The sequence below is a fragment of the Phyllostomus hastatus genome, unplaced genomic scaffold, assembly GCF_019186645.2.
Source record: "Phyllostomus hastatus isolate PE091 unplaced genomic scaffold, TTU_PhHast_1.1 phas_scaffold_21, whole genome shotgun sequence".
Lineage (NCBI taxonomy): Eukaryota > Metazoa > Chordata > Mammalia > Chiroptera > Phyllostomidae > Phyllostomus > Phyllostomus hastatus.
This window is the reverse complement of record NW_025334017.1, coordinates 7,388,820-7,410,775: the sequence shown is the minus strand read 5'-3', so window position 1 is coordinate 7,410,775 and position 21,956 is coordinate 7,388,820. Positions and strand designations below refer to the sequence as shown.

At 39.3% G+C, this 21,956-nt stretch overlaps 1 protein-coding gene across 2 annotated transcripts in view; it reads left to right on the top strand.

The window, feature by feature from the left end:
• The first annotated feature begins 3,173 nt into the window (after positions 1-3,173).
• ASPH (aspartate beta-hydroxylase) overlaps positions 3,174-21,956 on the top strand; it is a 200,603-nt gene continuing 181,820 nt past the window's right edge. For both annotated transcript variants that reach the window (XM_045861467.1, XM_045861466.1), the window contains exon 1: positions 3,174-3,536. In XM_045861467.1, coding sequence (XP_045717423.1) covers positions 3,407-3,536 — 130 coding nt within the window. In that variant the 5' untranslated portion in view covers positions 3,174-3,406. The remainder of the gene's footprint in view (positions 3,537-21,956) is intronic.

Below are 21,956 nucleotides of genomic sequence, written 5' to 3'. Positions count from 1 at the left end.
ACAGAAATGAAAAAAAGAAATGACAGGTTTCTTAGCTAGTGTTTTCAGATTTTTGTTATTACAACACATTATTTCCAAAACAATACATTTCACTAGATTTAAAATTACTTCTACTAACATAAATTCATTCTATATATTTATAATGTAGATACTAGCCAGGTATGTTTTCAGTGGTAATATAAAGTCAAGTGTTTTGATGAAAATGAAAGTTTATTTATTTGTTGAGAAATAACTCACATGGGAATAATTGCTTTGAGGACACTTTGAGTCCGGAATGTCTTAAAAGTGCCTTGGTACTAAATAAAGGATGAGGAAATACTCACCTTTAGTTTGAAATAATAACATTTCATATTAGGAAGACGACATGTAAATAAGAAGCAGTTTCTAGGAAGCAGATTAAAAATGTGACTTTAGCCCTCAATTCTATCAGTACCCAGTACTACAAATCTTAAGAGCTCAGTGGATTGAGCGCGGGCTGCGAACCAGGCATCGCAGATTCGATTCCCAGTCAGGGCACATGCCTGGGTTGCAGGCCATGGCCCCTAGCAACCACACATTGATGTTTCTCTCTCTCTTTCTCTCTTCCTTCCCTCTCTAAAAATAAATAGATAAAATCTTAAAAAAATGTGACTTTAAAACAGTGTCTTTAAAACAGCGTTCTAGCGGGTATAAATAAGTCCAGAAATATCTAGTTTAGAAAGCATTTGACTGGAGGTTGAAGGGTCAATACACACACACACAAAACTAGGACAAATCTTGTCCTCAAGTTCTAACTTGCAAATCCCTGTGAAAGCAATGGAAAGTTTATGGAAATATCTGAAAGGCATATTTGGCCCAGTTTAAAAGCTTTATTAAAGTAGTGTTTTAACACATTGTCCTAGTTAAGTCTTGTCTTTATGGCCCTTTTCACATTGCTTCACCAAGGGTTCAATTGTAGCTTACTTAGAAATCATAGAAATGAGGTTAGGCTAGTAGGAATATCTGACCTTTTGTTTAATTTCAAGGATACTTTGACTCCCTAACCCTAACCCTAACCCTACGCCAATGCGGAGAAAACGGCTTATGTCAGAAGTTCATGGATCTAAGATAAGTTTTGTGTTTTTGAATGCTCAAAAAGAGGGAAGTATGAATAGATGTATAATATTGATACTTATCTTGGAGAAATTTTCTCTATAACATTAAACCGTAGAGATAGCGAATAGTATCTGATGCCATAAGCATTGTTATACATTTGGGTAATACTGATAAATGTCATTTTAGCTGTTTTTTTGTGGTATAGGAGGAAGTCAGGTAACCTCTAACTTCCTGTGCTCTGCATTTACAGAGCCTCTATTTTGGCCTGGCACTGCCAAAGATACACAGAAGCGTACCTGGCAATGTTACTAGATTTGCTTTCTGGAAATGCAGAAGCAGAGCATCACTTCAGGGCATTTTTGGAGTTAGTTAATCAAAGAAACTTGATTTCCTTAAAGCAGTGGACTTTGCTAAGCATCCACCATTAGGTTTCAGACCTATCTTCACAGGGAGCACCTATGGGACTCCAGGGAGACATCTACTAAGAGAAGAGGGAGCAAGGTGAGACATTCTCTGCTCAAAACCAAGCCTTGCCCTGAAAGAAAAACTTGGACCATGGACTCTGGAGCCAGATGGATTGAGTTCATATCCTCACTCTTTCACTTACCAGGTCTGTGACCTCAGATACTTTGTTTAACCTCCTTGGGCCTCAGTTACTTCATCCCTACAAATGGACACAACAAAAGGGTTTTGTGATAATTTAGGAGTTCTGTAATCTTGAGTATTGTTCTTCTTAGTTTAGCTCTCATTATTTTATATTAAATACTATCACTTAGATTTCTCTTAGCCCAGTTCCCCCACCTCCCACTGAAAGGGGTTCCAATTGCGAGAAAGGATGTATGGAAGTAGGAGATGCAGTTTGATAAAAACAAAAAGCTACTTCAGTAAAAACTCTATGAGCTTCCCTGGCCCTGCTTTATCTTGATAACTACTATTATTTCATAAAAATGGGAGAGAGGCCTTCTCCCCATTATGCAACACAACCAGTGGTGGTGAGCCATTCGCAGCAGAAGAGAAGGTGGGCCTGGGGTACTGGGCAATGGGGATGGGCTGGTGGGGATGAAGAAGAGGAATAAAACCAGATGTCGCGCTGTAACCGCTGTATCTGGGCCCTGAGCCCTGTTGAGACACTACAGAGAGGTTATCTGAAGCATGGTCAAGAATTAGGGGAAGATCTTAATAAGTTGCCAGAAATGTATCAAATCACCAAACATTTCTCTGTTTGTCTCTTATGCACCAGACATAGTTGGCAATTGTAGACACAAAGATGAAGACGATCTTCCTGACTTCAGGTCCCCCAGGTTCATCCATGGGCCCAGATATTTTTTAGGTAACATGTAGAATTCAGAGGCAGAACGGGCTCACGGACTGTGACTGCACAGGGGACCCATGGTTGGGGGCGTCAAAAAAAAGATGAATGTAGGCATAGCCTGGCGGGGATGAATTTCAGGTAGATGGTGCCATCCAGTACAAGAAAATGAACTTTTTATTTTACATGTGCATTTGCACCGCTTAACTATGATTCTTTGAAAATATTGATGGCATAAACAAAATGAAGTGCTTTAAAATGGAACCTATTACTATGTATTGTTTAAGCATTGAACTACTAACATCACCATTTCAGATATGTCTTAATATTAACACTGACAAGAAACACATCTCTTTCGCAAGAAGCAGGGCTGCATTCCTTAGTACGTGTACGTATAAGGAAGTGGGACGTGAACAAATTCCCAATGAAAGGCCAAGCTGCGGCGCGCTCAGTCCCAACGCTGCACACGTGTCTGCCGGCCCCGGCCCCGCCCCCGAGCCCCGCCCCAGCCCGATCTTGCAGGGTCCTCCAACACTCGCGAGAGCCCTCTCGGCTTCCACGTTTGCCACGTTCCAGAGGATCGGGATTGCCTGGAAAGTCGCAAGTGTCTCGCGCTTACTGGCGGCTGTGTGGAGCCAGAACAACCCCAAGTCTGCAGGGGGAGGGGAAGTGCAGCAGGATTCCACCCCTTCATAGAATCCTTTGTAATAGGTTCTATCCCCCATCACTCAGTCTTGCTGGGCGGGAGGGAGGCGGGGCTAGGCTGGGAGGGGGCGTGGCCTAAAGGGCCTTCGAGTCGCTCTCTGGCCTCTGGAGGGAGTCACAGGGTTCGGCTCTGTTGAGGGCCGGGCACGCGCAGCCGGCGGGTGATCGAAAGTCTTCCAGTGCGCTGCGGGTGGTGCTGAGGTACAGGGGCTGCTGTAGGAGCCTCGGCTCGCACCCGCCACAGCGCCAGCTGCAACCCCTGGTTCCCCACGCACTGAGGGAGTCCGACACCCCTTGCCTGCTCCAGAGGTGCGCGCGATGGCTCCACGTAAGAATGCCAAGGGCGGCGGCGGCAACAACAGCAGCAGCAACAGCAGCAGCAGCAGCAGCAGCAACAGTGGCTCGAACAGCAGCGGAGGCGGTAGCAGCAGCCCCGGGGCCCGGAGAGGTGAGAGGCGCCTGTGGCAGGGATGTCGGACTGGCCCTAGGGGTGCGGTCCGGGCGGCGGGCGTTGCGGTCTTCTCTCTCCAGGTTCCACTGTGCGTCTCTTCCATCCTCCGCATTTCTCCTACTGTAGGCGCGGGCAGAGGCCGCGCTTGGTGGGCCTGGCGGGCAGACTAGAGGGGCCGGGTGATCAGGGTCCGCGGCCTCGGGTTGGTAGTGCGGGGGAGCCCCTATTTGACTGATTCTTGCTGATCCCTCACCTGCAGGGTGCAGCCGAGATGGAGGTTATTGATCGAGACTTTCTTGGTTTTCCATGGGACTGAAGATGGGAGTGAGAGAAACAATTTACCTTTGCCTCGCATATGTTAGGGAGTTTGGAAATGAGCCAAAGTCAGAGAAAATAAATTCCTGCCAAATCAACCTCTTGTAAGAGCAACTCAAAGGATAATCTATGGGGGGTATGGAGTGTATGTGGGGGAAGTGATTTGATTATTCTTTGCAATTATTTTAAATTTTTTTTTGCTTTAATGTAGCTTTCTTAACATGCCTTCTAGTTGCTTTTAAACTATTACGGAATACCATAGAATACTGGGCGAGCTTCTCTACTTTTTCCAATTGTGCGTGTGTGTGTGTGTGTGTGTGTGTGTGTGTTTAGATCTTATTCACCTTTCTACCCTATGTGCTTATCCACCAGAGGGAGAGCAGATGTTTTAAATCTGTTTCATCTCATATTTCAGTGGTTCTTGGTTTCAATTATACTTCCTTTAACTCCTCGGTTATTGAAACTGCAGTACACATGTGTATTGGCTGTGAGCTGTAAACTTTTTGAAAATGATCGTTTGACATGTTTTAGAATAGACTCTGTGTCCTGAGGTCTACATGTAATGTATTCATATTTCTCAAGAAAATAAATCAGATAACCGTATCCCTACTTCAAAGAACTCTTTGTTTATAGCACTTATTACTATCTGAAATTATCATATATATTGTCATGTGTATTGTCTTCCTGTTTTACTCCCTCCTCTTGTTTATTTCTATTCTCAACTCCTAGAATATTCCTGGCCCCTAATAGGTGCTCAATAAATATTTGATCAGTGAATGAATGAATACAATTTAAATGCTGCAATTAAAGTTACTGCACACATTTACATTCTGAGAACTACTATTTGTGTTGGCAATGGAAAAAGACAGTTTGACATTCAAAGCAATCATAGTAACTTACCTTTGACATAAGAAAAACTTTGTATACTTTTGCCACTTGTCCTCCAATGCCAGTCAGTGACTTATGGCTAAAGAGCAGATGAACTGGCTCCAGCAGCTCTGGCTGCTCTTTTCAAAGGTAATAAATGAGAAGAGACATTGTGTGGCTCATGCACCAACAGAGAAAGCTGGTGAACAAGACTTGGATGTCAGTTGTTTTCAGAAGTTTTTCTGTAGCTATTTACAAAGGAAGCACATCTTTATTGCATATTTTAAAAAGTCATTTTCAGTCATGAGTCGAGAGGACTGATTGTACCTGAGGAAGTCACTTTATACAGCCTATTACTGGTAAGAATTACTACTGTGAAATTTGTATGTATTGTGTTTCCACCTCCATGAAACTGAACTGATAACTGAACCAGTTTTAACAGGCAGTTAATAAATTTAGGAAATGTTATGACCTAAATGAATGTAATCTGATTTTCATTTTTAGGCATTGTAGGGCAACCTCTGCCCATATTTGAAGATCTACAGCCTTCTAAGCATTTTACATATTGATTCTATAATTGTCATGAAACAGACATAGTGTATGAAAGAGAATATATTAAAAAGTACCAGTATTACATAAAAGCAATACAAATAAAAAAGCCTCAAAGCATTTAAAGAGTTGGTATTGGAGTCTTGCATGTTACATAATGAGTAGTCTTTTTCTGCAGGCATTATTTTTTCCAGTAAATATTGAGTTCTGGTCATGTGCCACGTAGAAGGCACTAGAAATGGAAATGAGGATTCTTTCAGTCAAAAACTTACATGGGAGTGCTGACAGTGTGATTTTATTTGTAGTGTTTTCTTGTAGCATGATATACCCAAAAGACAAAGGCAACTTCTCTTTTGTTACTCTGTTTTTTGGGTCATTGAAGTATAGACGTTTGATGCCCAAACCTTTCCAATCTGCTGGAGAAATCATAGAAGCCAAAGACATTTCAGCAGTGAGCTTACTGTGAGGCCCATTTGGTTCTCCGTCTAATCTTAGAGATGAGGAGATTAATGTCCAGAGAAATAGTCTAGTTCATTAAAAACTGTGATGTTCTTGAAAACCCAACTAGTTAATGGGAGATCCAAGACTAGAACTCAGGTTTTCTGTTGTTCATTTATTATACGACAATGCTTGCATTTTAGATTGTCTAATTTGTAAGATATTATGAGGATCTTGGAGTTGAGGTGGATTATTTTTTGTTCCCTTTTGGGTCTCTGTATGGCACAGTACAGCTGGTTATTTAGGAAAAGTATGCTTTTGTTATTGTATCAATTAAATTTCCTGGGACTAAAATTACATTTGAAACAGTACATTTGAAAGGTATGGTTTGAGAAGTGTAAGCGCTCAAATAGTGAGGGTGTTTTTTTTTTTAATGTTTTGCATTGAGAGTCTGAAGCTGGTAATGACATTGGTCACATTCAACCTTTGTATTGCTTCATTATTGTATAAAAGTAAGGGGTAAAAAGGACCCAGTCTTTTGAAGAATGTGTTTTAGGGAAAAGGTGGTCATGTTGAAAAGCAGTATCTGGAAACTGAAACTCTGGGGGTTTATATAACACTTAGATTTTTAAAGCTAGCGTCCGCTTTTCATTTTGCTTAACTTAAATTGAAAAGTACTAAAATGTCTAGTTTCCTATAAAGCTCAATTTTACCTGTTTCAGTTTTACTCCTTAAGATGTAAAAGAGATGTGAGTAAATGGGACCTTTAACTTGCATATAAAAATTTGACTTGTATAGCCAGTTGAGGCCTGAGGAAACCTCTTTCAGATTTATAGATTTGAAAATCTTTGGTTAACAAGGATCATGATGCCTTATGTGCTTATTTTGTAGTATACAGACACTGGTGTGTGTAATGTTTTTGTTTATTTAGCTTTCCCCCTCTGATTATCATTCAGTCTTTACTTATCGCTTATAATATGTATGCTACAGGAATGTAGCATTTGTTATATTTTATCTAATAGGATCATGCTGCTCCACTGCCCTTTACCAGTAGGTGTCACTGTAGATACTGTTTCCTCCAATCTGCAGCCTTGGATTATATAACACCAATTAGTTTTTTGAAATTTAATCAGTCCTGTACATACTCAAAACTATCGATGGACAACTACTGAGAAACTTTTAGCCACTGCTCTCAAAGTCTCCAACAGCAGATTTTGAAATTTAGTAGTAACAGTTTGTCCCTAGCAGCGTTGCTTATTTAGGCTCCTTTTTTGTAGAATTAAATGTATTCATACATAACTGGAAAAATTTATGCATTTGCAGATTCATTTGTTGGATATTGATCATTTTGAAATGTTTGTGTTTTTTACTTTTAGCATCTCTTAGGCTACTAAATATCTAACGAACATGATACACTGCTGATTGCTTTCTAGCTTCCTTTGAATGAACAGGCCTGGGTGAAATTCCATTTTCTTTTCCCACTCTCATACCCAGTTGCTTAATCCTCCATTAGTCATTCTAGGATGAAAAGATAGGAAGGCCACAATTATTCCACTACAAGAATGTGCACTGTTTTGTGTTCATTGTGTTCAGTGGTGCGGCACTCTGTCCACTCAGCCAGGTCCCATGGAACCAAGCACTAACCAAGGTGCTGAGCGAATTTGCGAACACACTTAAAAAAGACCAAACATATTAACCTGTACTGGGTTTACAAAATAAAAGGTAAGAGCTATATTTTAGCCTTGTTTTAAAATCTTATATCTCTGGGAGACTGCTAAAAAAGGAGAGGTTTTCATTTGCTACTGATTACCAGTAGAGTAAACTTGATGGAGGCTTATGTGGGCTCTCCTCCTAATGTGAGTTAGCATGATAGCATTTAACCCCTCGGCTCTCTGGTCCTAAGAGAATAAACTTTTTTATTTCTTTAGAAAGGCAATGTAATTTGGGAGAGAGTGTTGACCTGGATTCATACCCAAGAATCGTGTGGCAAGTCATTAAAAACTCTCTAATGTCAGTCTCCTTAAATAGAAGAATTACTCTCTCCTTTCCTTTCAGAGTTAAGACAGCTCTAAAACCAAATTTATATGCCGCTCTGCCTTTAGATGTTTTCCTTAAGGTCTTTTTAATCTAAGAGTGAGTACAAAAAATTGAAGACTACAAGGATAATAGAGCTGAGCAGGCCATTCATTGCATGCTTGTAATTTTTAGAAAATTGTAAAAAAAAAGGAGTCATGTTTTGTTATAGTATTTGTAGCATCAGTGTTTTAAGTAAAATGGATGTTCTGGAGGTTGTTTTTGATGCTGTGGCTTTGAGTACCACTAGACACATTTCTGTTTCCTTCTGAGGGTGTGTAAGTATCCCATTTGCCCATCAACCTTCAAGTTGCTGATTTACCCTCTAATCCGTTTGAGCCCTATAACATTATTTTATTTTACTAGAGCTCAGATACATTTTAGTCTTTCATTGCTCTTCTAGAACAGTTTTAATCTCATGAAAATATGCAACTTAGTTTATGTCTTGGATACTTTTGCATCTTCTAAGTGGTTTCTCCTCATTCTATACCATCGATTTTCAACCTTTTTCATCTCATGGCACACATAAGCTAATTACTAAAATTCTGTGGCACACCAAAAAATATAGTTTTGTGCTGATCAGACCAAAAATAGATATAATTTTGATTCATTCACACTAATGCCTATTGTTGTGTTGACTGTTGGCATTTTTTTTTAAAATTGAACAATCTAAAAGAAAAGAGGTCAGTGCCTCTGACTAAATGGTCAGGTATTGCGTGTTTTAAAAATTCCTGCAGCACACAGGTTGAAAATCGCTGCTCTGTATCAAGGTGCAAAACAAACAAACAAGCAAGCAAACCCATTTTTAAATTTAACTTTCCTTAACTAAAACCTCTGTGTACATAGAACCTATCTCCAGTGTAGCCATATCTTTGGGGAAAGCCTAGGCCACCCATAGGGAAACTTGGGGTTGCCAGGGCTCCCTCATGTTTCAGTGCCAGCTGTCCAGAGTCTGCTTAGTGCTGTGCATGTGCATGTCGTATCTGTCTGGGGGTGTGCAAGTCTGGATGGAGTTTTGTCCTACAGTTCTGGCTGTTTTTATCAAACAACTGGAGATGAGGTTGTTCATTACTTCCTTCTCTTCGTCCCTGTGTGCCCCGTGTGCTCTGTATATTCTGGAGCCCAGTGCTTTTGCCTTTTTAACTTTCTCACTCTGCTGGTAGTACTGGGAGCCAGATGGTATTTTCTTGTGAGCCATCATTTTATTTTTAATTTAACTTTATTTTCTGAAATGAGAGTGCATTAGGCATTTAGTCTTCATTTAATAACTTGTTTTTAAGGGATGTATCTTTGTTGCCTTTAGCTTATATGGTTGTCTTTTAATGGCAAACCACTGAAGATAATTTAGTTCTGATCAGGTAATGCCTGAGGACAAATTTGCTGTAGGTAACCTGTTAGACTCAACGGAAATTTTGAGCTCAGTTGGTGAATAAATCTTTTAAAAAATAGTTACATAAGATTTTTTGAAGGATGAGGGCTGTTCCTTGGCCCTATTGTGAGTTCCAGGTGACCTGCCTGGCCATTCTGGCTGCAGCGTGACTGTCATCATCGATCACAGATGCTCTCTGTGCTGTTTCATAGTTAATGCATTAAACAGGCCTGGGGTAGTGGAGGGGTGTCCAGTTAGAGCAGAGTGGAAGCCACTGTTGCTGGACTTGGAGAAATGCCAACACTTCTCTTCCTCCTGTTTGCCTACAGATTTAACCCATTCTGTATGGAAACCAGGCACCATCAGTCTTAATTTTAAAGTGAGAATATTGTTTGATAAAATAATTTTAGTCCATAACCAGTATTAGGTAACTGCCTTTTTCTCATATTGTATAGAAGTTTGGCAGCCTTTTCTGCCATTCCATTTGCAGACTCACTTATCTTCTGTTGTTCTATTCTGTCTCCAGCTTCTGTTTCTTGTTTATTATACTGCCAATATATGTGATTTCCACCCTACCTTTCATACCCCGTTTTAAATTTCAATTTTCCCTGAAATGGTATGATGGAAAGCCTTTTTGATCTTAGGTTCACATGTAAATTTTATATAGGAGCAGTTAGATTTTTTTCTTACACAAAAATAAAAATCTGTGTTGTAAATTTTTTTTGAAAGAATAACATTACTTTTACCTTCCCATATTTTTAATCAAATCAGTTTGAATAAGATATTTATCACTGCATTTTAGAAATTATTCCATTCCTTTTTGCAGTGAGTCACTTCTCTGACTTCTGGAATGCTAATATTTCTGTGTGCTTCTCTTTGAAACTCTATTTAAAATAGTACATACTTATGATCTAGAAACAGGTGTAAGAGTAATACAATGAATACCCACCCATATCCACCATACAGGTGGAGAAATAAAATTACCAAATTCTTGGTTTCTTCTCTCCTGTGTTCTCCCTTCCCAGCCATTCTTACACATTTTGTGATAATCATTCTCATGCCTTTATAATATATAATATTAGAAACACAAGTAATAGTATATACTGTTATGCCACACATTATACATTTTCTATTTGTTCATGTAAAATCTACCGTTAAAAGCAATATATGTGAAAACTGCTTAGGAAGCATCCCTATGTGTGGAAATATATGTGTACTTTTTTAGCACATGTTGACAGTTTTGTGAATTGGCTCACCCTTGGCATGTGAGTTTGACCCCACTTGTTTTGGTTCTACCAAACTCTGGCTCTCCTTTCATGCAGGGTGGGCAAAAGTAGGTTTATAGTTGTGAGTATGCAAAACACAGTTTGTTCTTGTATTATTACTTATTAATTATTGCATTATTTATTTGTATTAATTATTGCATTATTTATTTGTATTATGTAAACCTACTTCAGCCCACCCCCGTGTATATAGTTCTTCTTTGTAGGAACATTCCGTTTTGTGTTTAGCCATCCTATTGTGAAAGAGCAGTTGACTTGGTCCCCTCCCCGCCTCCCAAACTGCTGCCATGAACACTCTTGTACTGGTCCGTCTCCTGTGGTGTTTCTGGAGTATGATTCAGGATTGGAATTGTTGGAGCACAGCAAACACACATACTGACCTTTACTAGATATTACAATTTTTTTAACCCCGAAGTGGTTTTATCACTTTTCACTCCTGCCCACAATGAATAGAACTGCTCTCTATGTGCTGTAACTAGGGAAGGTTTACTGTTTGCAAGTTTAGTGGGTGTGAAGTAGTACATTGTGGTTTAAACTTGAACTTTCCTGGTCACCTTTGAACTTACTAGTGAGAATAGCCATTTGCGGTTCCTTTTCTGTGAATTGCCTCTTCATATGTTTTGCTTATTTTTCTGTTTCTTTTTTGTATTTTTATTTTTTATTTGTAGACTTTCTGTATCCTGAACCTTTTGAGTATTTTTGTGGTAAAGGGCTTTTCCTGTCTGATTGTTCACATTGTCATATTCTTTATTTCTTTTTCTTTTTTATCACATTGTCATATTCTGTGGTATATTTTGTTGAACAAAAGTTTTTAGATTTTTAAGATATAAATAAATATATTTTACACTCTCATCCACGATGTGTAGTAAGTTGTTTTGATCTGTACTAACATTTGCTGTTGTCAGTCTTCTTATTTTTAGCCATTCTGCTATAGGTTTTGTGGCTTCACATTATAGTTTAAAATTCTGTGACTAATAATGTCATATCCTTTTTCTTGTGCTTATTAGCCATATACACTATCTTCCTGTGTGAAAATTCTCTGTAGCTCTTTTATCCATTGTTGTTGGCTTTTTGTCTTTGTGTTATTTTTTCTACACTTTTCATATGTTCTGGTTAGAAGTTCTTTCCAGATAAATATTATAAATATGTCTTCCAATCTATTACTAACCCTTTTCATTGTCTTAATCGTATCTTTGGAAGTACCAATATTTTTCATGTTGACGTTTATTTTGTGTTTTATGTTTCTTTAGGATTGGGGGAATTCCTTTGTATTTCTAGGTTGAGAATTTTGTCAGATGTTTTTTCTCTAATCAAAATGATCATGTGGCTTTTCATCTTTATATTGTTAATATGGTAAATTGTACTTATTGATGCTTTGAACGTTAAATCACCTTGCATTCCTAATATAAGCCTCACTTGATCATGATGAATTATCTTTTTTTTTTTAAGATTTTATTTACTTATTTTTAGAGAAGGAAGGGAGGGAGATAGAGAGAGAGAAACATCAATGTGCGGTTGCTGGGGGTTATGGCCTGCAACCCATGCATGTACCCTGGCTGGGAATCGAACCTGGGACACTTTGGTTCCCAGCCTGCGCTCAATCCACTGAGCTACACCAGCCAGGGATGAATTATCTTTTTTATATGGTACTTTATTTGCTAATATTTTTATTTTGTTATTTTATTTATTTTTTATTTTAGAGACAGGGGAAAGGAGGGAGAGAGAGAAACATCAAAGTGTGGTTGCCTCTTGCACGCCCCTCCTAGGGACCTGGCCCACCACCCAGACATATGCCCTGACTGGGAATCCATCTGGTGACCCTTTGTTTTGCAGGCCGGCACCCAGTCCACTGAGCCACACCAGCCAAGGCATATTCACTAATATTTTGTCGGCAGTTTTGTGCTCATGAGGGATGTGGTTCCATAATTTTCTTTCTCTCTTCCTCCCCTTCTCCTCCTCCTTTTTTTTTCTTCTTTCTTCCCTTGTGCCCCTTCCTTCCAGTGATGATTAGTACTCAGTTTTCTGTGCATGTGTAGATTATAATTTATAATAACAGACATCCTAATTTAAACTCACTCTTACATTTCTAGGAAAAATGCAGCCATGTGATATTACATATTTCTCAATATTATTGGATTAGTTTTGTTAATATATTCATAAGTAAAATGGACCTATAATTTTCTTTGCTGGTTTTGTTATCAAGGTTATATTAGCCACATAAATGAATTTAAGAAGATTTCCTCTTTATTTATTTATTTTTTTGCAGTAGCTTTATAAGACTAGTTGTTTGGCGTAACTCATTGGAACCTTTTTGTTATTTGCTCCCGTTGCAGAGGACATGGGGTAGGGAGGAGGGGAAACTGCTTCACAGTTTAAACATTTATATGACCATTTAAGTGTTCTCTTTCTTCTTGAGTCAGGTTGGCTAAGTTACATTTTTGTTTCTTCTTAGGTACACTACATTTATTGAGGATGTATTATTTGTTTCTGCCTTTGCATTTTCAAACTTAATGCCAAAAGTTGTTTATGGTTTTAGCTGTAACTCTTGAAAACAGAATGTAGCTATTACCTTGTAATACAGTAAAATTATTTGAAAAATCACTAAGTATAGCTTCTTTACATCATAGCTAGATTTTAGACACAAAAATGTTTTCAGAGTTTCCTGAAATGATGAGTCTTTATCAAGTAGATTGGCTATCCTAATATCTGTGAGAATGGAAGCCCTCAAACACTGGCAGTCGGGTGGGATTGAGTTGGCTGGGTGACCTCGCTCCTCCTCACGTGCCTGGGACTACCATTGGGTGCCTTGCCTGGTTGAAGGTTGAACTTACTCTCTTCATGAATGAAACAGTACTTGTTTTATGGAACTTTCAGATTTATTTGATCATTTTGTGGGTTTTAGCTACTCGGTCTATTTAGATAGATCAGTGAATAAGTACACCTGGAGGCCGAGGGTGCCTGACGTAGATCTAAAACACAGTCACTGATGGGCTCTGGCTCGTATGACAGGTGCTAGTAGGTTTCTGTGCCAACCACAGCCCAGTGTTTCAGTTACCCCTTTGCTCTGTAAGATTATAGAGCTAGGACATTTCTAAGGTGAAATAATGTATAATGAAGTTGCAAAGCTGATAAGCAACTTGAATTTATTTCATTTTATTTTTCCAGAGCTAAGGCATTATTTGTGTTAATAAGTCCCAAGCCAAGTTTTAGAATTTTCTTGTGATCAGTAAGATGATTCGAGTGATTAGAGTAAGAATACTTGTGATTGAGTAAGAATAGAGTGAGAATGAGTAAGATAGAGCACAGTTCACCAGCTTAAATAAGTACTGACTTGGAATAAACATAAAGCTGTGTACATTCCAGATCTTTTCCCTCAGGTGGTCCCTCGACAAAGCCTTGCAGTCCGTCTTTGTGTTCTCAGTTGATGTTTACCCACGTTTTCTCCACCAGTGATTTCAGTCTTCAACTCCTCGAGCTCAGTGCCTTACTTCTTCTCATTCAGTTTTGACCCGTGACTTCTTCCCATTGTGAGAAGAAATCGGAGAACGTCCTTCAGGAGTTGCTCCTCTCCTGTGTGCTGGATGGGGATTGGCCTGTGAGTTGAATGACATTGGGAGGTAACTGAGGTGAGGCTGATTACCCCCCCTAGTGGGCAGACAGGGTCTAGGACCTAGAGTAGTGGCTAAAGCCAATGCAGTTGAGAGTCATGAAGAGATATTGCTCTCATTTGGACGTGAAAACTTCGCAACAGTTGAGCTGGTGAGGTGTATCTTTAATGTGTAGTTCGGTAAAGCCCCTCCTCTTTCTTTAGCCTGAAGATTCCCCAGTAGGGTGGTGAGTAGAGATAAGCCAGTACCATAGTGAGAATAGAAAATGTTGGCATTCACAGCTATTATGGACCTTTGGGTCTCCACCTACCTGATAGAAAAATAAAGGCTAGGCAAGAAATCCTGAACCTCCCTGGGTGTTATTCTAAGTGCACATCACTTTGTCAGGGACTGTGAGCCATACTTACCGACTCCCCAAGAACTGTTCTTCACCCCCTCACACCCCTTCCTTTAGTCTTTCTCACGTAATCTAAAACAAAACAAAAAACACAAAAACCTCTTCCTACTCTGTCTACCCTACCCAGCAAAATATTACAAATAATTAATATGGGCTCATTTTCTTTTCTTTTGTACTTCTGGTCTTTTTGGCCAGAGTCAACAGGGACTACCTCTACCCTAAATCCACTGAGCTCTTGTTCTTCTACTTTATCTGCTCTCTAAAGGATAGTCTTCCCAGGATTCTTTGCTTGGCCTTGCTTTGATCCTATGCTGCACACTCTTCATTCATAACTACTAACTATTGATGGCTCCCAATTCTAAAGTGCTCCTGAGCTATAGACTTACATATAACAATAATGACAGGAAAAATATTAACTACCGCTTATTGAGTGCCAACTATATGTCAGATTGTGTACATTTTTATATTTTTACATTTAATTCTCATAGTAATTCTCTAAATTTTCTTTTTGTAGATGAGGAGATGGAAGTTTTCTTTGTCAAAGCTCGTGGATTTAGGAAGATTCAGAAAAGAGTGTAGATCCCAGTTTCCACTGTGAAGGCACTTCAGTTGAGCATTGTAGATTCTCATAACTGGTCCTGTTTCATCGTTGTGTCACACTGTTTTTATAAAGTGGAAATTTGATCATGTTTACTTCCTTATTTGAAAACCCAGCTACTCAAGATAGATTTTAAATCCCTCAGCATAATCTAGGAGGCCCTTCACGCTCTTGCTCCTTTTATCCTCGTTAGCCATTCTCTGCCTCTCTTTCTCTCTCTATGTTTATATTAATTGAGCCATATTAAATCACTTTCTGTAGTCTCCATGTTTGCACATGCTGTTTCTTTTTCAGAGCAGCTTCTCACTTTCCTTTTCCCTGTGTGACTCCTGTGTATCCTTCAAGATTTAGCTCCTACATCAGCTCTTCACTCCTCTCCCTTCATTGTCTTGCTGTAGACTTTTTTTTTTCTCCCCCACCCCCAGTGTGGGCTCCTGTATATAGCACCCTCTGCATATTGCCATTTTAGCATCCTCATTCATTTACAGGTTCCTTCATGCTACTAGACAACCAAATCATCAGACTGAACTAGGGCTGGGACAGTTCCTCCTTATGTTTGATACAGTAAACACCATGTTTTGTTTCCTTTTTATCTCTAATGCTTAAATGATTATCTGGACTTAGTAGATACTCAGTGAATCTTGGAATGAACAAATATGGGTAAAAAAACTTCCCTTTAGTAGATCAAAGGGCAGTGAGGGTAGGGGCTGTAGTTTTGTGTCTTACAGACTTTGAATGTAATAAGTGCTCAAAAGTTATGTGTTGCATGGTAGATTTTTTAGGTTTATATTACGGGGGCAAGAACACAGATCAGAAAGTCTTGTTTATAAGTGTCCAAGCTAACGACACAAACAGTAAAATTATTGGGAATGTGTATACTTCATTGGTGCAGAATTTTTAAAATGGATCAAGACCTTTAATAGATATGGTTAGGCACCATTCTAGTAATTTCAACACAGTAGCTTTTGGAGTTACACCTATAGGAAGCTATTCTGAAGCCATGAGAGGCATTCCTCATAATTTCATTCATGGTTCATTCTGATTGGGAAGAAGTTTGGGTGGAAACAGACATTTTATTCTGTATTTTGTGAAATTGGAAATGCCTTGCTTACTTTCCAAGATTTTGATTTTCCTCTCTTTTATTAAATAGGACTCAAAGATAGGCTAAACTTGTTTATGTGGGTACTGTAATAGTGCTAAAATATTCTTCCTTTTTTTTGGTTTTGGCTTTTAAAATTCCTTTGTAAGAATGGTGAGTATTTCCTTTTTGACTTAAGACCTAAGATTGACCAATTTTGATAGAAAAATATAAAACTGTGAAGTGAACAGTGGTAACCTTTATAAAGATAAGTTTGGAGCAGATTCTATGTTAAATGCTACATCTTTAAAATACAAGATTTTGGTTCTTCCCAAATGATTATTTAAATCCATATTGTTCTATATACCCTTTTATCCTAATAGAACCAAAGTGAAATTTGTTTTTCTCCCCCACTGAGCATAATGTAGGTGGCCTTCCTTGTTCATTGCTGTAGCACAGGGTAGGGATTTTAGGAGTGTTGAATGAATGAATGAATGAATATTCAGGTATATGTGAAAAACTGGGGAAGCCATTTAAAATTTACCACCTTGTGATTTTTATTACTAGCTTATAGAGCTGAACACACTTTGTTTTGCTGATCTGAGTTGTATGTTGATAAGAAGTGTTCTATTGAGGGCAATACTTTTATTCAGGATGGCATTAAAAATGTTTAACCACGGACGTCGGAGAGGGCCCGCCCGGTCAGCACCTGTAAAGCATACTTGCTGCCGGAACTTGAGCTTCTCTAACACTTGCATGAAGCTGTGTGACTTCAGCTTTTTTAGGTATTCAGATCTTCTGGGTCATATTCCTAGTCTGCTGCAGAAGCAGACCAGGTTATTCCAGAACATAGTCAAGACACCAGCATTTGGAACGGTGTCAGTGCAGGACAGTGGTGTGCTGGGTGACTTTTGTTCTGGGCAACCTCATCCAGGGGAAAGAGGGAGTTCAGTTACTGAGGCTGGTGCTGAGGGAGAGGTTGTGAAGGGCGTTTAGAGCAAAGTGAGGCAGTGAGTAGGGTTAAGCGCCATCTCTGAGCATGTGGTGACGATAACCATTACTTTGGTTTTGAAGTGGGGTGGGGTTGGGAGGAAAAGGACACAGACTTGGGGGGTGGGATGGGGCAGCCAAGTCTATGAAGCTGATGAAGTTCAGTCAGTACCTCTCCTGTCCATTCCTGTCCCTCATCCAGGACTAGCCCGACCTCCGCCCCTGTGAGATTTGGTTTGTTTTTACAATACTCCTTGTATGTTAGATTTGCTTTACAATTTAGGTGCCCCCCGCAAAAAAATTTATACGTACATTTTAGATTTTTATCGGAATACCATGTAAATGTCCAGTGAGGTTTGTGAGGGCTTACTGTGTTCCAGGCCTCATGCCCAACAGGGAGGGCACACAGCACTAAAGTCTAGCACCAGCCTCTGGGGACGTCGCTGTCCTGCGTGTGGGCTGCAGAGCAGTAAGCGTCTGTGGAATGAGTGAGGTGTGTATGATCCAGGAGTAGGGAGACAAAGACTAACTGAGGAGGAGCTGAGGCTTTCCAAGACTAAGAACTACAGCCCCAATGAACGTTTACTGAGGGAGTTAGTCTTTGGGAATGTGAGAAAGTTAGAAGAGGTGACAAAGACACTGGAGGGACAAATGCCCCATTTTTATTAAAGGGAAAAAAAGGTAGACTCAGGGCAACTGTAAACTGCTGTCTTATTACAATACTAGGCAAATTCTGGAATTAAAAATTATTTTTTCGCCCAGGCTGGCGTAGCTCAGTGGATTGAGCATGGGCTGCGAACCAAAGCATCACAGGTTCGATTCCCAGTCAGGGCACATGCCTGGGTTGCAGGCCATGGCCCTCAGCAACCGCACATTGATGTTCCTTTCTCTCTCTCTTTCTCCCTGCCTTCCCTCTCTAAAAATAAATAAATAAAATCTTGAAAAAATTATTTTTTCATACTTAGAAAAGACATTACAGGAATGCAAGTTTATTTAAAAAACAAAAGCAAAAACTGTGCGTTTAGAAAAGCTTTCTTGATCAAGTGATCAGGATACAACGTAATTTTTCCTTACTTCAAGGTATTTAGAAACCATCTCTGAAAATCCCACTGTGCCTAAGATGCCAAAACATTGGTCACGTGATCTGGTTTGAATCACTGTTGACTGCAGAACTCTCCCCACAGAGTGCTGATTTAATGTCGTGAGGTCAGCTGCAAGAGAGGCCTGCTGAGTTGTGCTTATTAAATGTGTGGGTAGCACAAAGCTATGAGGGAAAAGTGAGGCCAGAGGGAAAGGCCCATGGTGCACAAGAGTGGCCTGGCTGGGAAGGTGGACTTGAGCAGGGTTAGCACTTTGCAGAAGGAACTCACTGTTGAAGATAAGCTGGGAGAGGCTTGAAGTAGTAGATCTGTTTCAGAAAGCCTAGTATTTTGTTTGTTTGGTTTTTTAAGTGCTTGCAGTCTCTGAGGGAGTTGCCTGCATGATGTGGCTATTAGGGACCAGAGTGAGGAAGGTGGAAATCTCCCTGGGTCGGGCGGGCTGCATCTGAAATTGTGGTCTCAGTGTGTTAGGGGGCAGTGATGAAGGCTGCTCAGAGTGAGCTTTCAAATGAGGCCCTTGGGGTGAGGGTGTGTTAAGCATAATGTAAGGGATTATGAAAACCCTGGGGACAGCTGGTCTGGATTGAAGAGTCCTCCTAGGGGACATTACCCTCTCCAAGTGTTTGAATGGCTCCCCAGTGGTAGAGGAGTTAGATTATTCTCTCAGGAAAGACTGAGGTGAAAATCAGGGCTTCCCATGGAAGATGCCCACCAAACAGATGGCAATATGAAGTCTGTACAGAAAGTATCCAGCCATGTACTATGAAAAATAAAGCCATTTATTGAAGATAAAACAACATACAAGAAACATTGTACATAGCACAATGATACCTCAGTCCCCTTCAAAGTACGCACCTTGGGACCTCACACAGTTCTCCCAATCACCATCAGTTGCCCCATTGTATTTTCCTGAATCTCATCAATGGTCTGAAATTTCTTCCCTCTCAGAAGTTAATTTAGTTTTGGGAAAAGCCAGAAGATGCAGGGCACAAAATCTGGGCCGTAGTTGGGGGCTGAGTTACCTGAGTGATTTGATGTTTCTCCAAAAAACTGGGCAACAGATGTGATGCATGAGTGGGTGCGTTGTCATGATGAAGCTGCCAATCACCAGTTGCTCATAGCTACAGCCCTCTGAATCATCTGAATAGTTTCCAGGGAAAAATGTTCAAGCTTAACACAAAATTTGATGCAGATTCATCGCTGTACTCACTCAGTCATTTCAAATGTGATGGCCACACAGTACACATGCTCACCCTATGGTGTCTACCCCCTCCACTGGCTAGTACAGTGAAGTTGTCATTGTTCATGCATGTGCATTCCAGTCACTCTCCTTGGTTGCCAGGTTGCATTGATGTTGCACAAATTGTTCTCATTATATTAACAATGGCTGGACTTTTTCTGGACAGACCTTGTACGTGAGCACAAGCTATATGAAGGAGACATCAAGTGGAAACAGTTTTCCATTTGGTTTTTAATAAGTTTGAGACCAGAGATGCTGAATTGGTGGTTTTTTTTTTTTTTTTTCCATTACTGCTGGGTTTAGGACTTGCTTCTTCACTTCTATTTTTTTTTAAGCCCATTGAATTTTATTTTTATTTTTACATTTTTCCAACTTTTTGCTGAGACTTTCAGGCCTACATAAGAGTGAAGAGACTTGTCCATTGAGAGACTTGTGTGTACCATTCACCTGGATTTACTCACTGTCAACAGTTTTTTGCATCTACCTTTCTTTCTCTCTCTGGAACTCTGTAGAAGTCAGTTGTCATCATCATGACAGTTTGACTCACTTGCCTACTTTTCTGTGTATATTGTAAGGACAAGGATGTTCTCCTACATGACCCCAGTCGAATTCCCAAACCCAGGAAATTTAACACTGGAATTATCCAAATGCACTCCATATTCAGTTTCTTTAGTTGTCTCTAGAAGCATCCTTAATTCTTAAAGCTTTACACTTTTTTTTTTAATTTTTCCACTTACCTAGAAGACATTCATGAATTAAACTGGGAGCTTTTAATATTTTAGATTCTTGGCCTTTACCCTCTAGAGTATCTAATTCTTTAGAATGGGCCCAGAAATCTGTTTCATCCAAACTTTTTAATTTGAAAAAAATCAAACCCTCAATATAGTTATAAGGAAGGTTATTTGATTCACCAGTTATTAATGTTTTGATATGTTTGCCTTCTATTTGTCTCTCTAGACACACACACTGTTTTTTTGTTGTTGTTGTTGTTTATTCATTTTGCTGCTGAATCACTTGAAAGTTAAATCATAATACTTCACCCTTGAATCCTTCAGGATGTTTTCCCTAAGAACAAGGATATGCTCCAACATAACCACAATGTAATTATCATGTGTGCTCAGGAAATTTAATACTGCTACACTAGTCTTACCTAATATCAAGTCCACGTTCAAATTTTCCTAATTTATTCTAATAATGTCCTTTAAACTGATCTTCTAACCCACTGTTGCATTTTTGATGTCTTTCTTACAATAAGGACTTTTTTTTATTAAATTAGATTTCCCCCCACAAAGTCTCACAGGTAAACTGTATACCCTTTCTCTAAAATACGTATGTTGCTTTTTGTGATTTTTCAAAAGATTTTATGAGGCAGATGGGGGAAAGTTATTGTAAAAAGGAGGTTTTTTTATTTCTTCTCCTTACAACAGTCTAGTTATTTAAATTTGTGAGTCATGAAAAGTTGGAGAGACACATACATATAAAAACACAGATGAACTACTACTTGAAAGAAGTCAGGGGTTCAAGAGTTGGCTCTTGTGTGGCAGAGGAATTATGTTCCATCCGGTTGAATTTGCGAGGAAAATAACTGGCTTAGAAATTTCTGTGAGTCCTCATAGCTAACGAAAATACCCCTTAAAATGGTTTTTCCTCTTGGTTTTACTCTCTGTGGCACCTACACCAGTAGACACTTAGTTGACGCACGACCTTCCTTTGCTGCGCACAGTGTGGAGCCGTCAGGGGCGTCCAGTGGTGACTGTGCATCACAGATCAACGGTGGTGCGCAGGTGCTGAAAGAGGTGTCACCTTTCAGAATGTGAGGCACGGACACCCTGTTAGGTCTAAGCAACATTTTCCAACTTGGTGATATATTTTAAAATATATAGAATTAATACACAAACATCATCAAAATTAAACACTTGTACCGATCAAAAGATGCTTTAAAAAAATAAATAGAAAAGGCATCGCCTGGGAGAAAGTTTGTAACAGGTGTATCTGTTAAAGAGCAGGTGTCTGGGAAATACAAAGAGATGCAATTCAATTAAAGCCATAGAAATAGGTGCATGTGCAAAAAAAATTAAATAGTTCACAAAACAATATTAAAAAATGGTCAATAAACACTTGAAAAAAGTGCCCACGTACTGGTCCTCAGAGGAATATAAGTTAAACCACAGTGAGCTATAATTGCATACTCACCAGAGTGACTAAAATTAAGAAGATTGACATCACGAAGTGTTGACAAGATTATAGAACAAAAGAACTCTCAGACATTCCTGGTGGGTATATAAAATGGTAGAACCACTTTGGGAAAAAGGTCTGGCAGTTTCTTATAATACTAAACATACATATGCCCTATGACCTAGCAATTTCAACCCTAGGTATTTACCCAAGAGAAATGCAAACACCTATTTTTAATATGCCAGCAATACTCTTATAGAAGAATATTTTGAATAGCTTTATTTATAATAATCTAAAATGAGAAAGAGTCCAGCTTTTTACTTACAAGGAAGTGAAT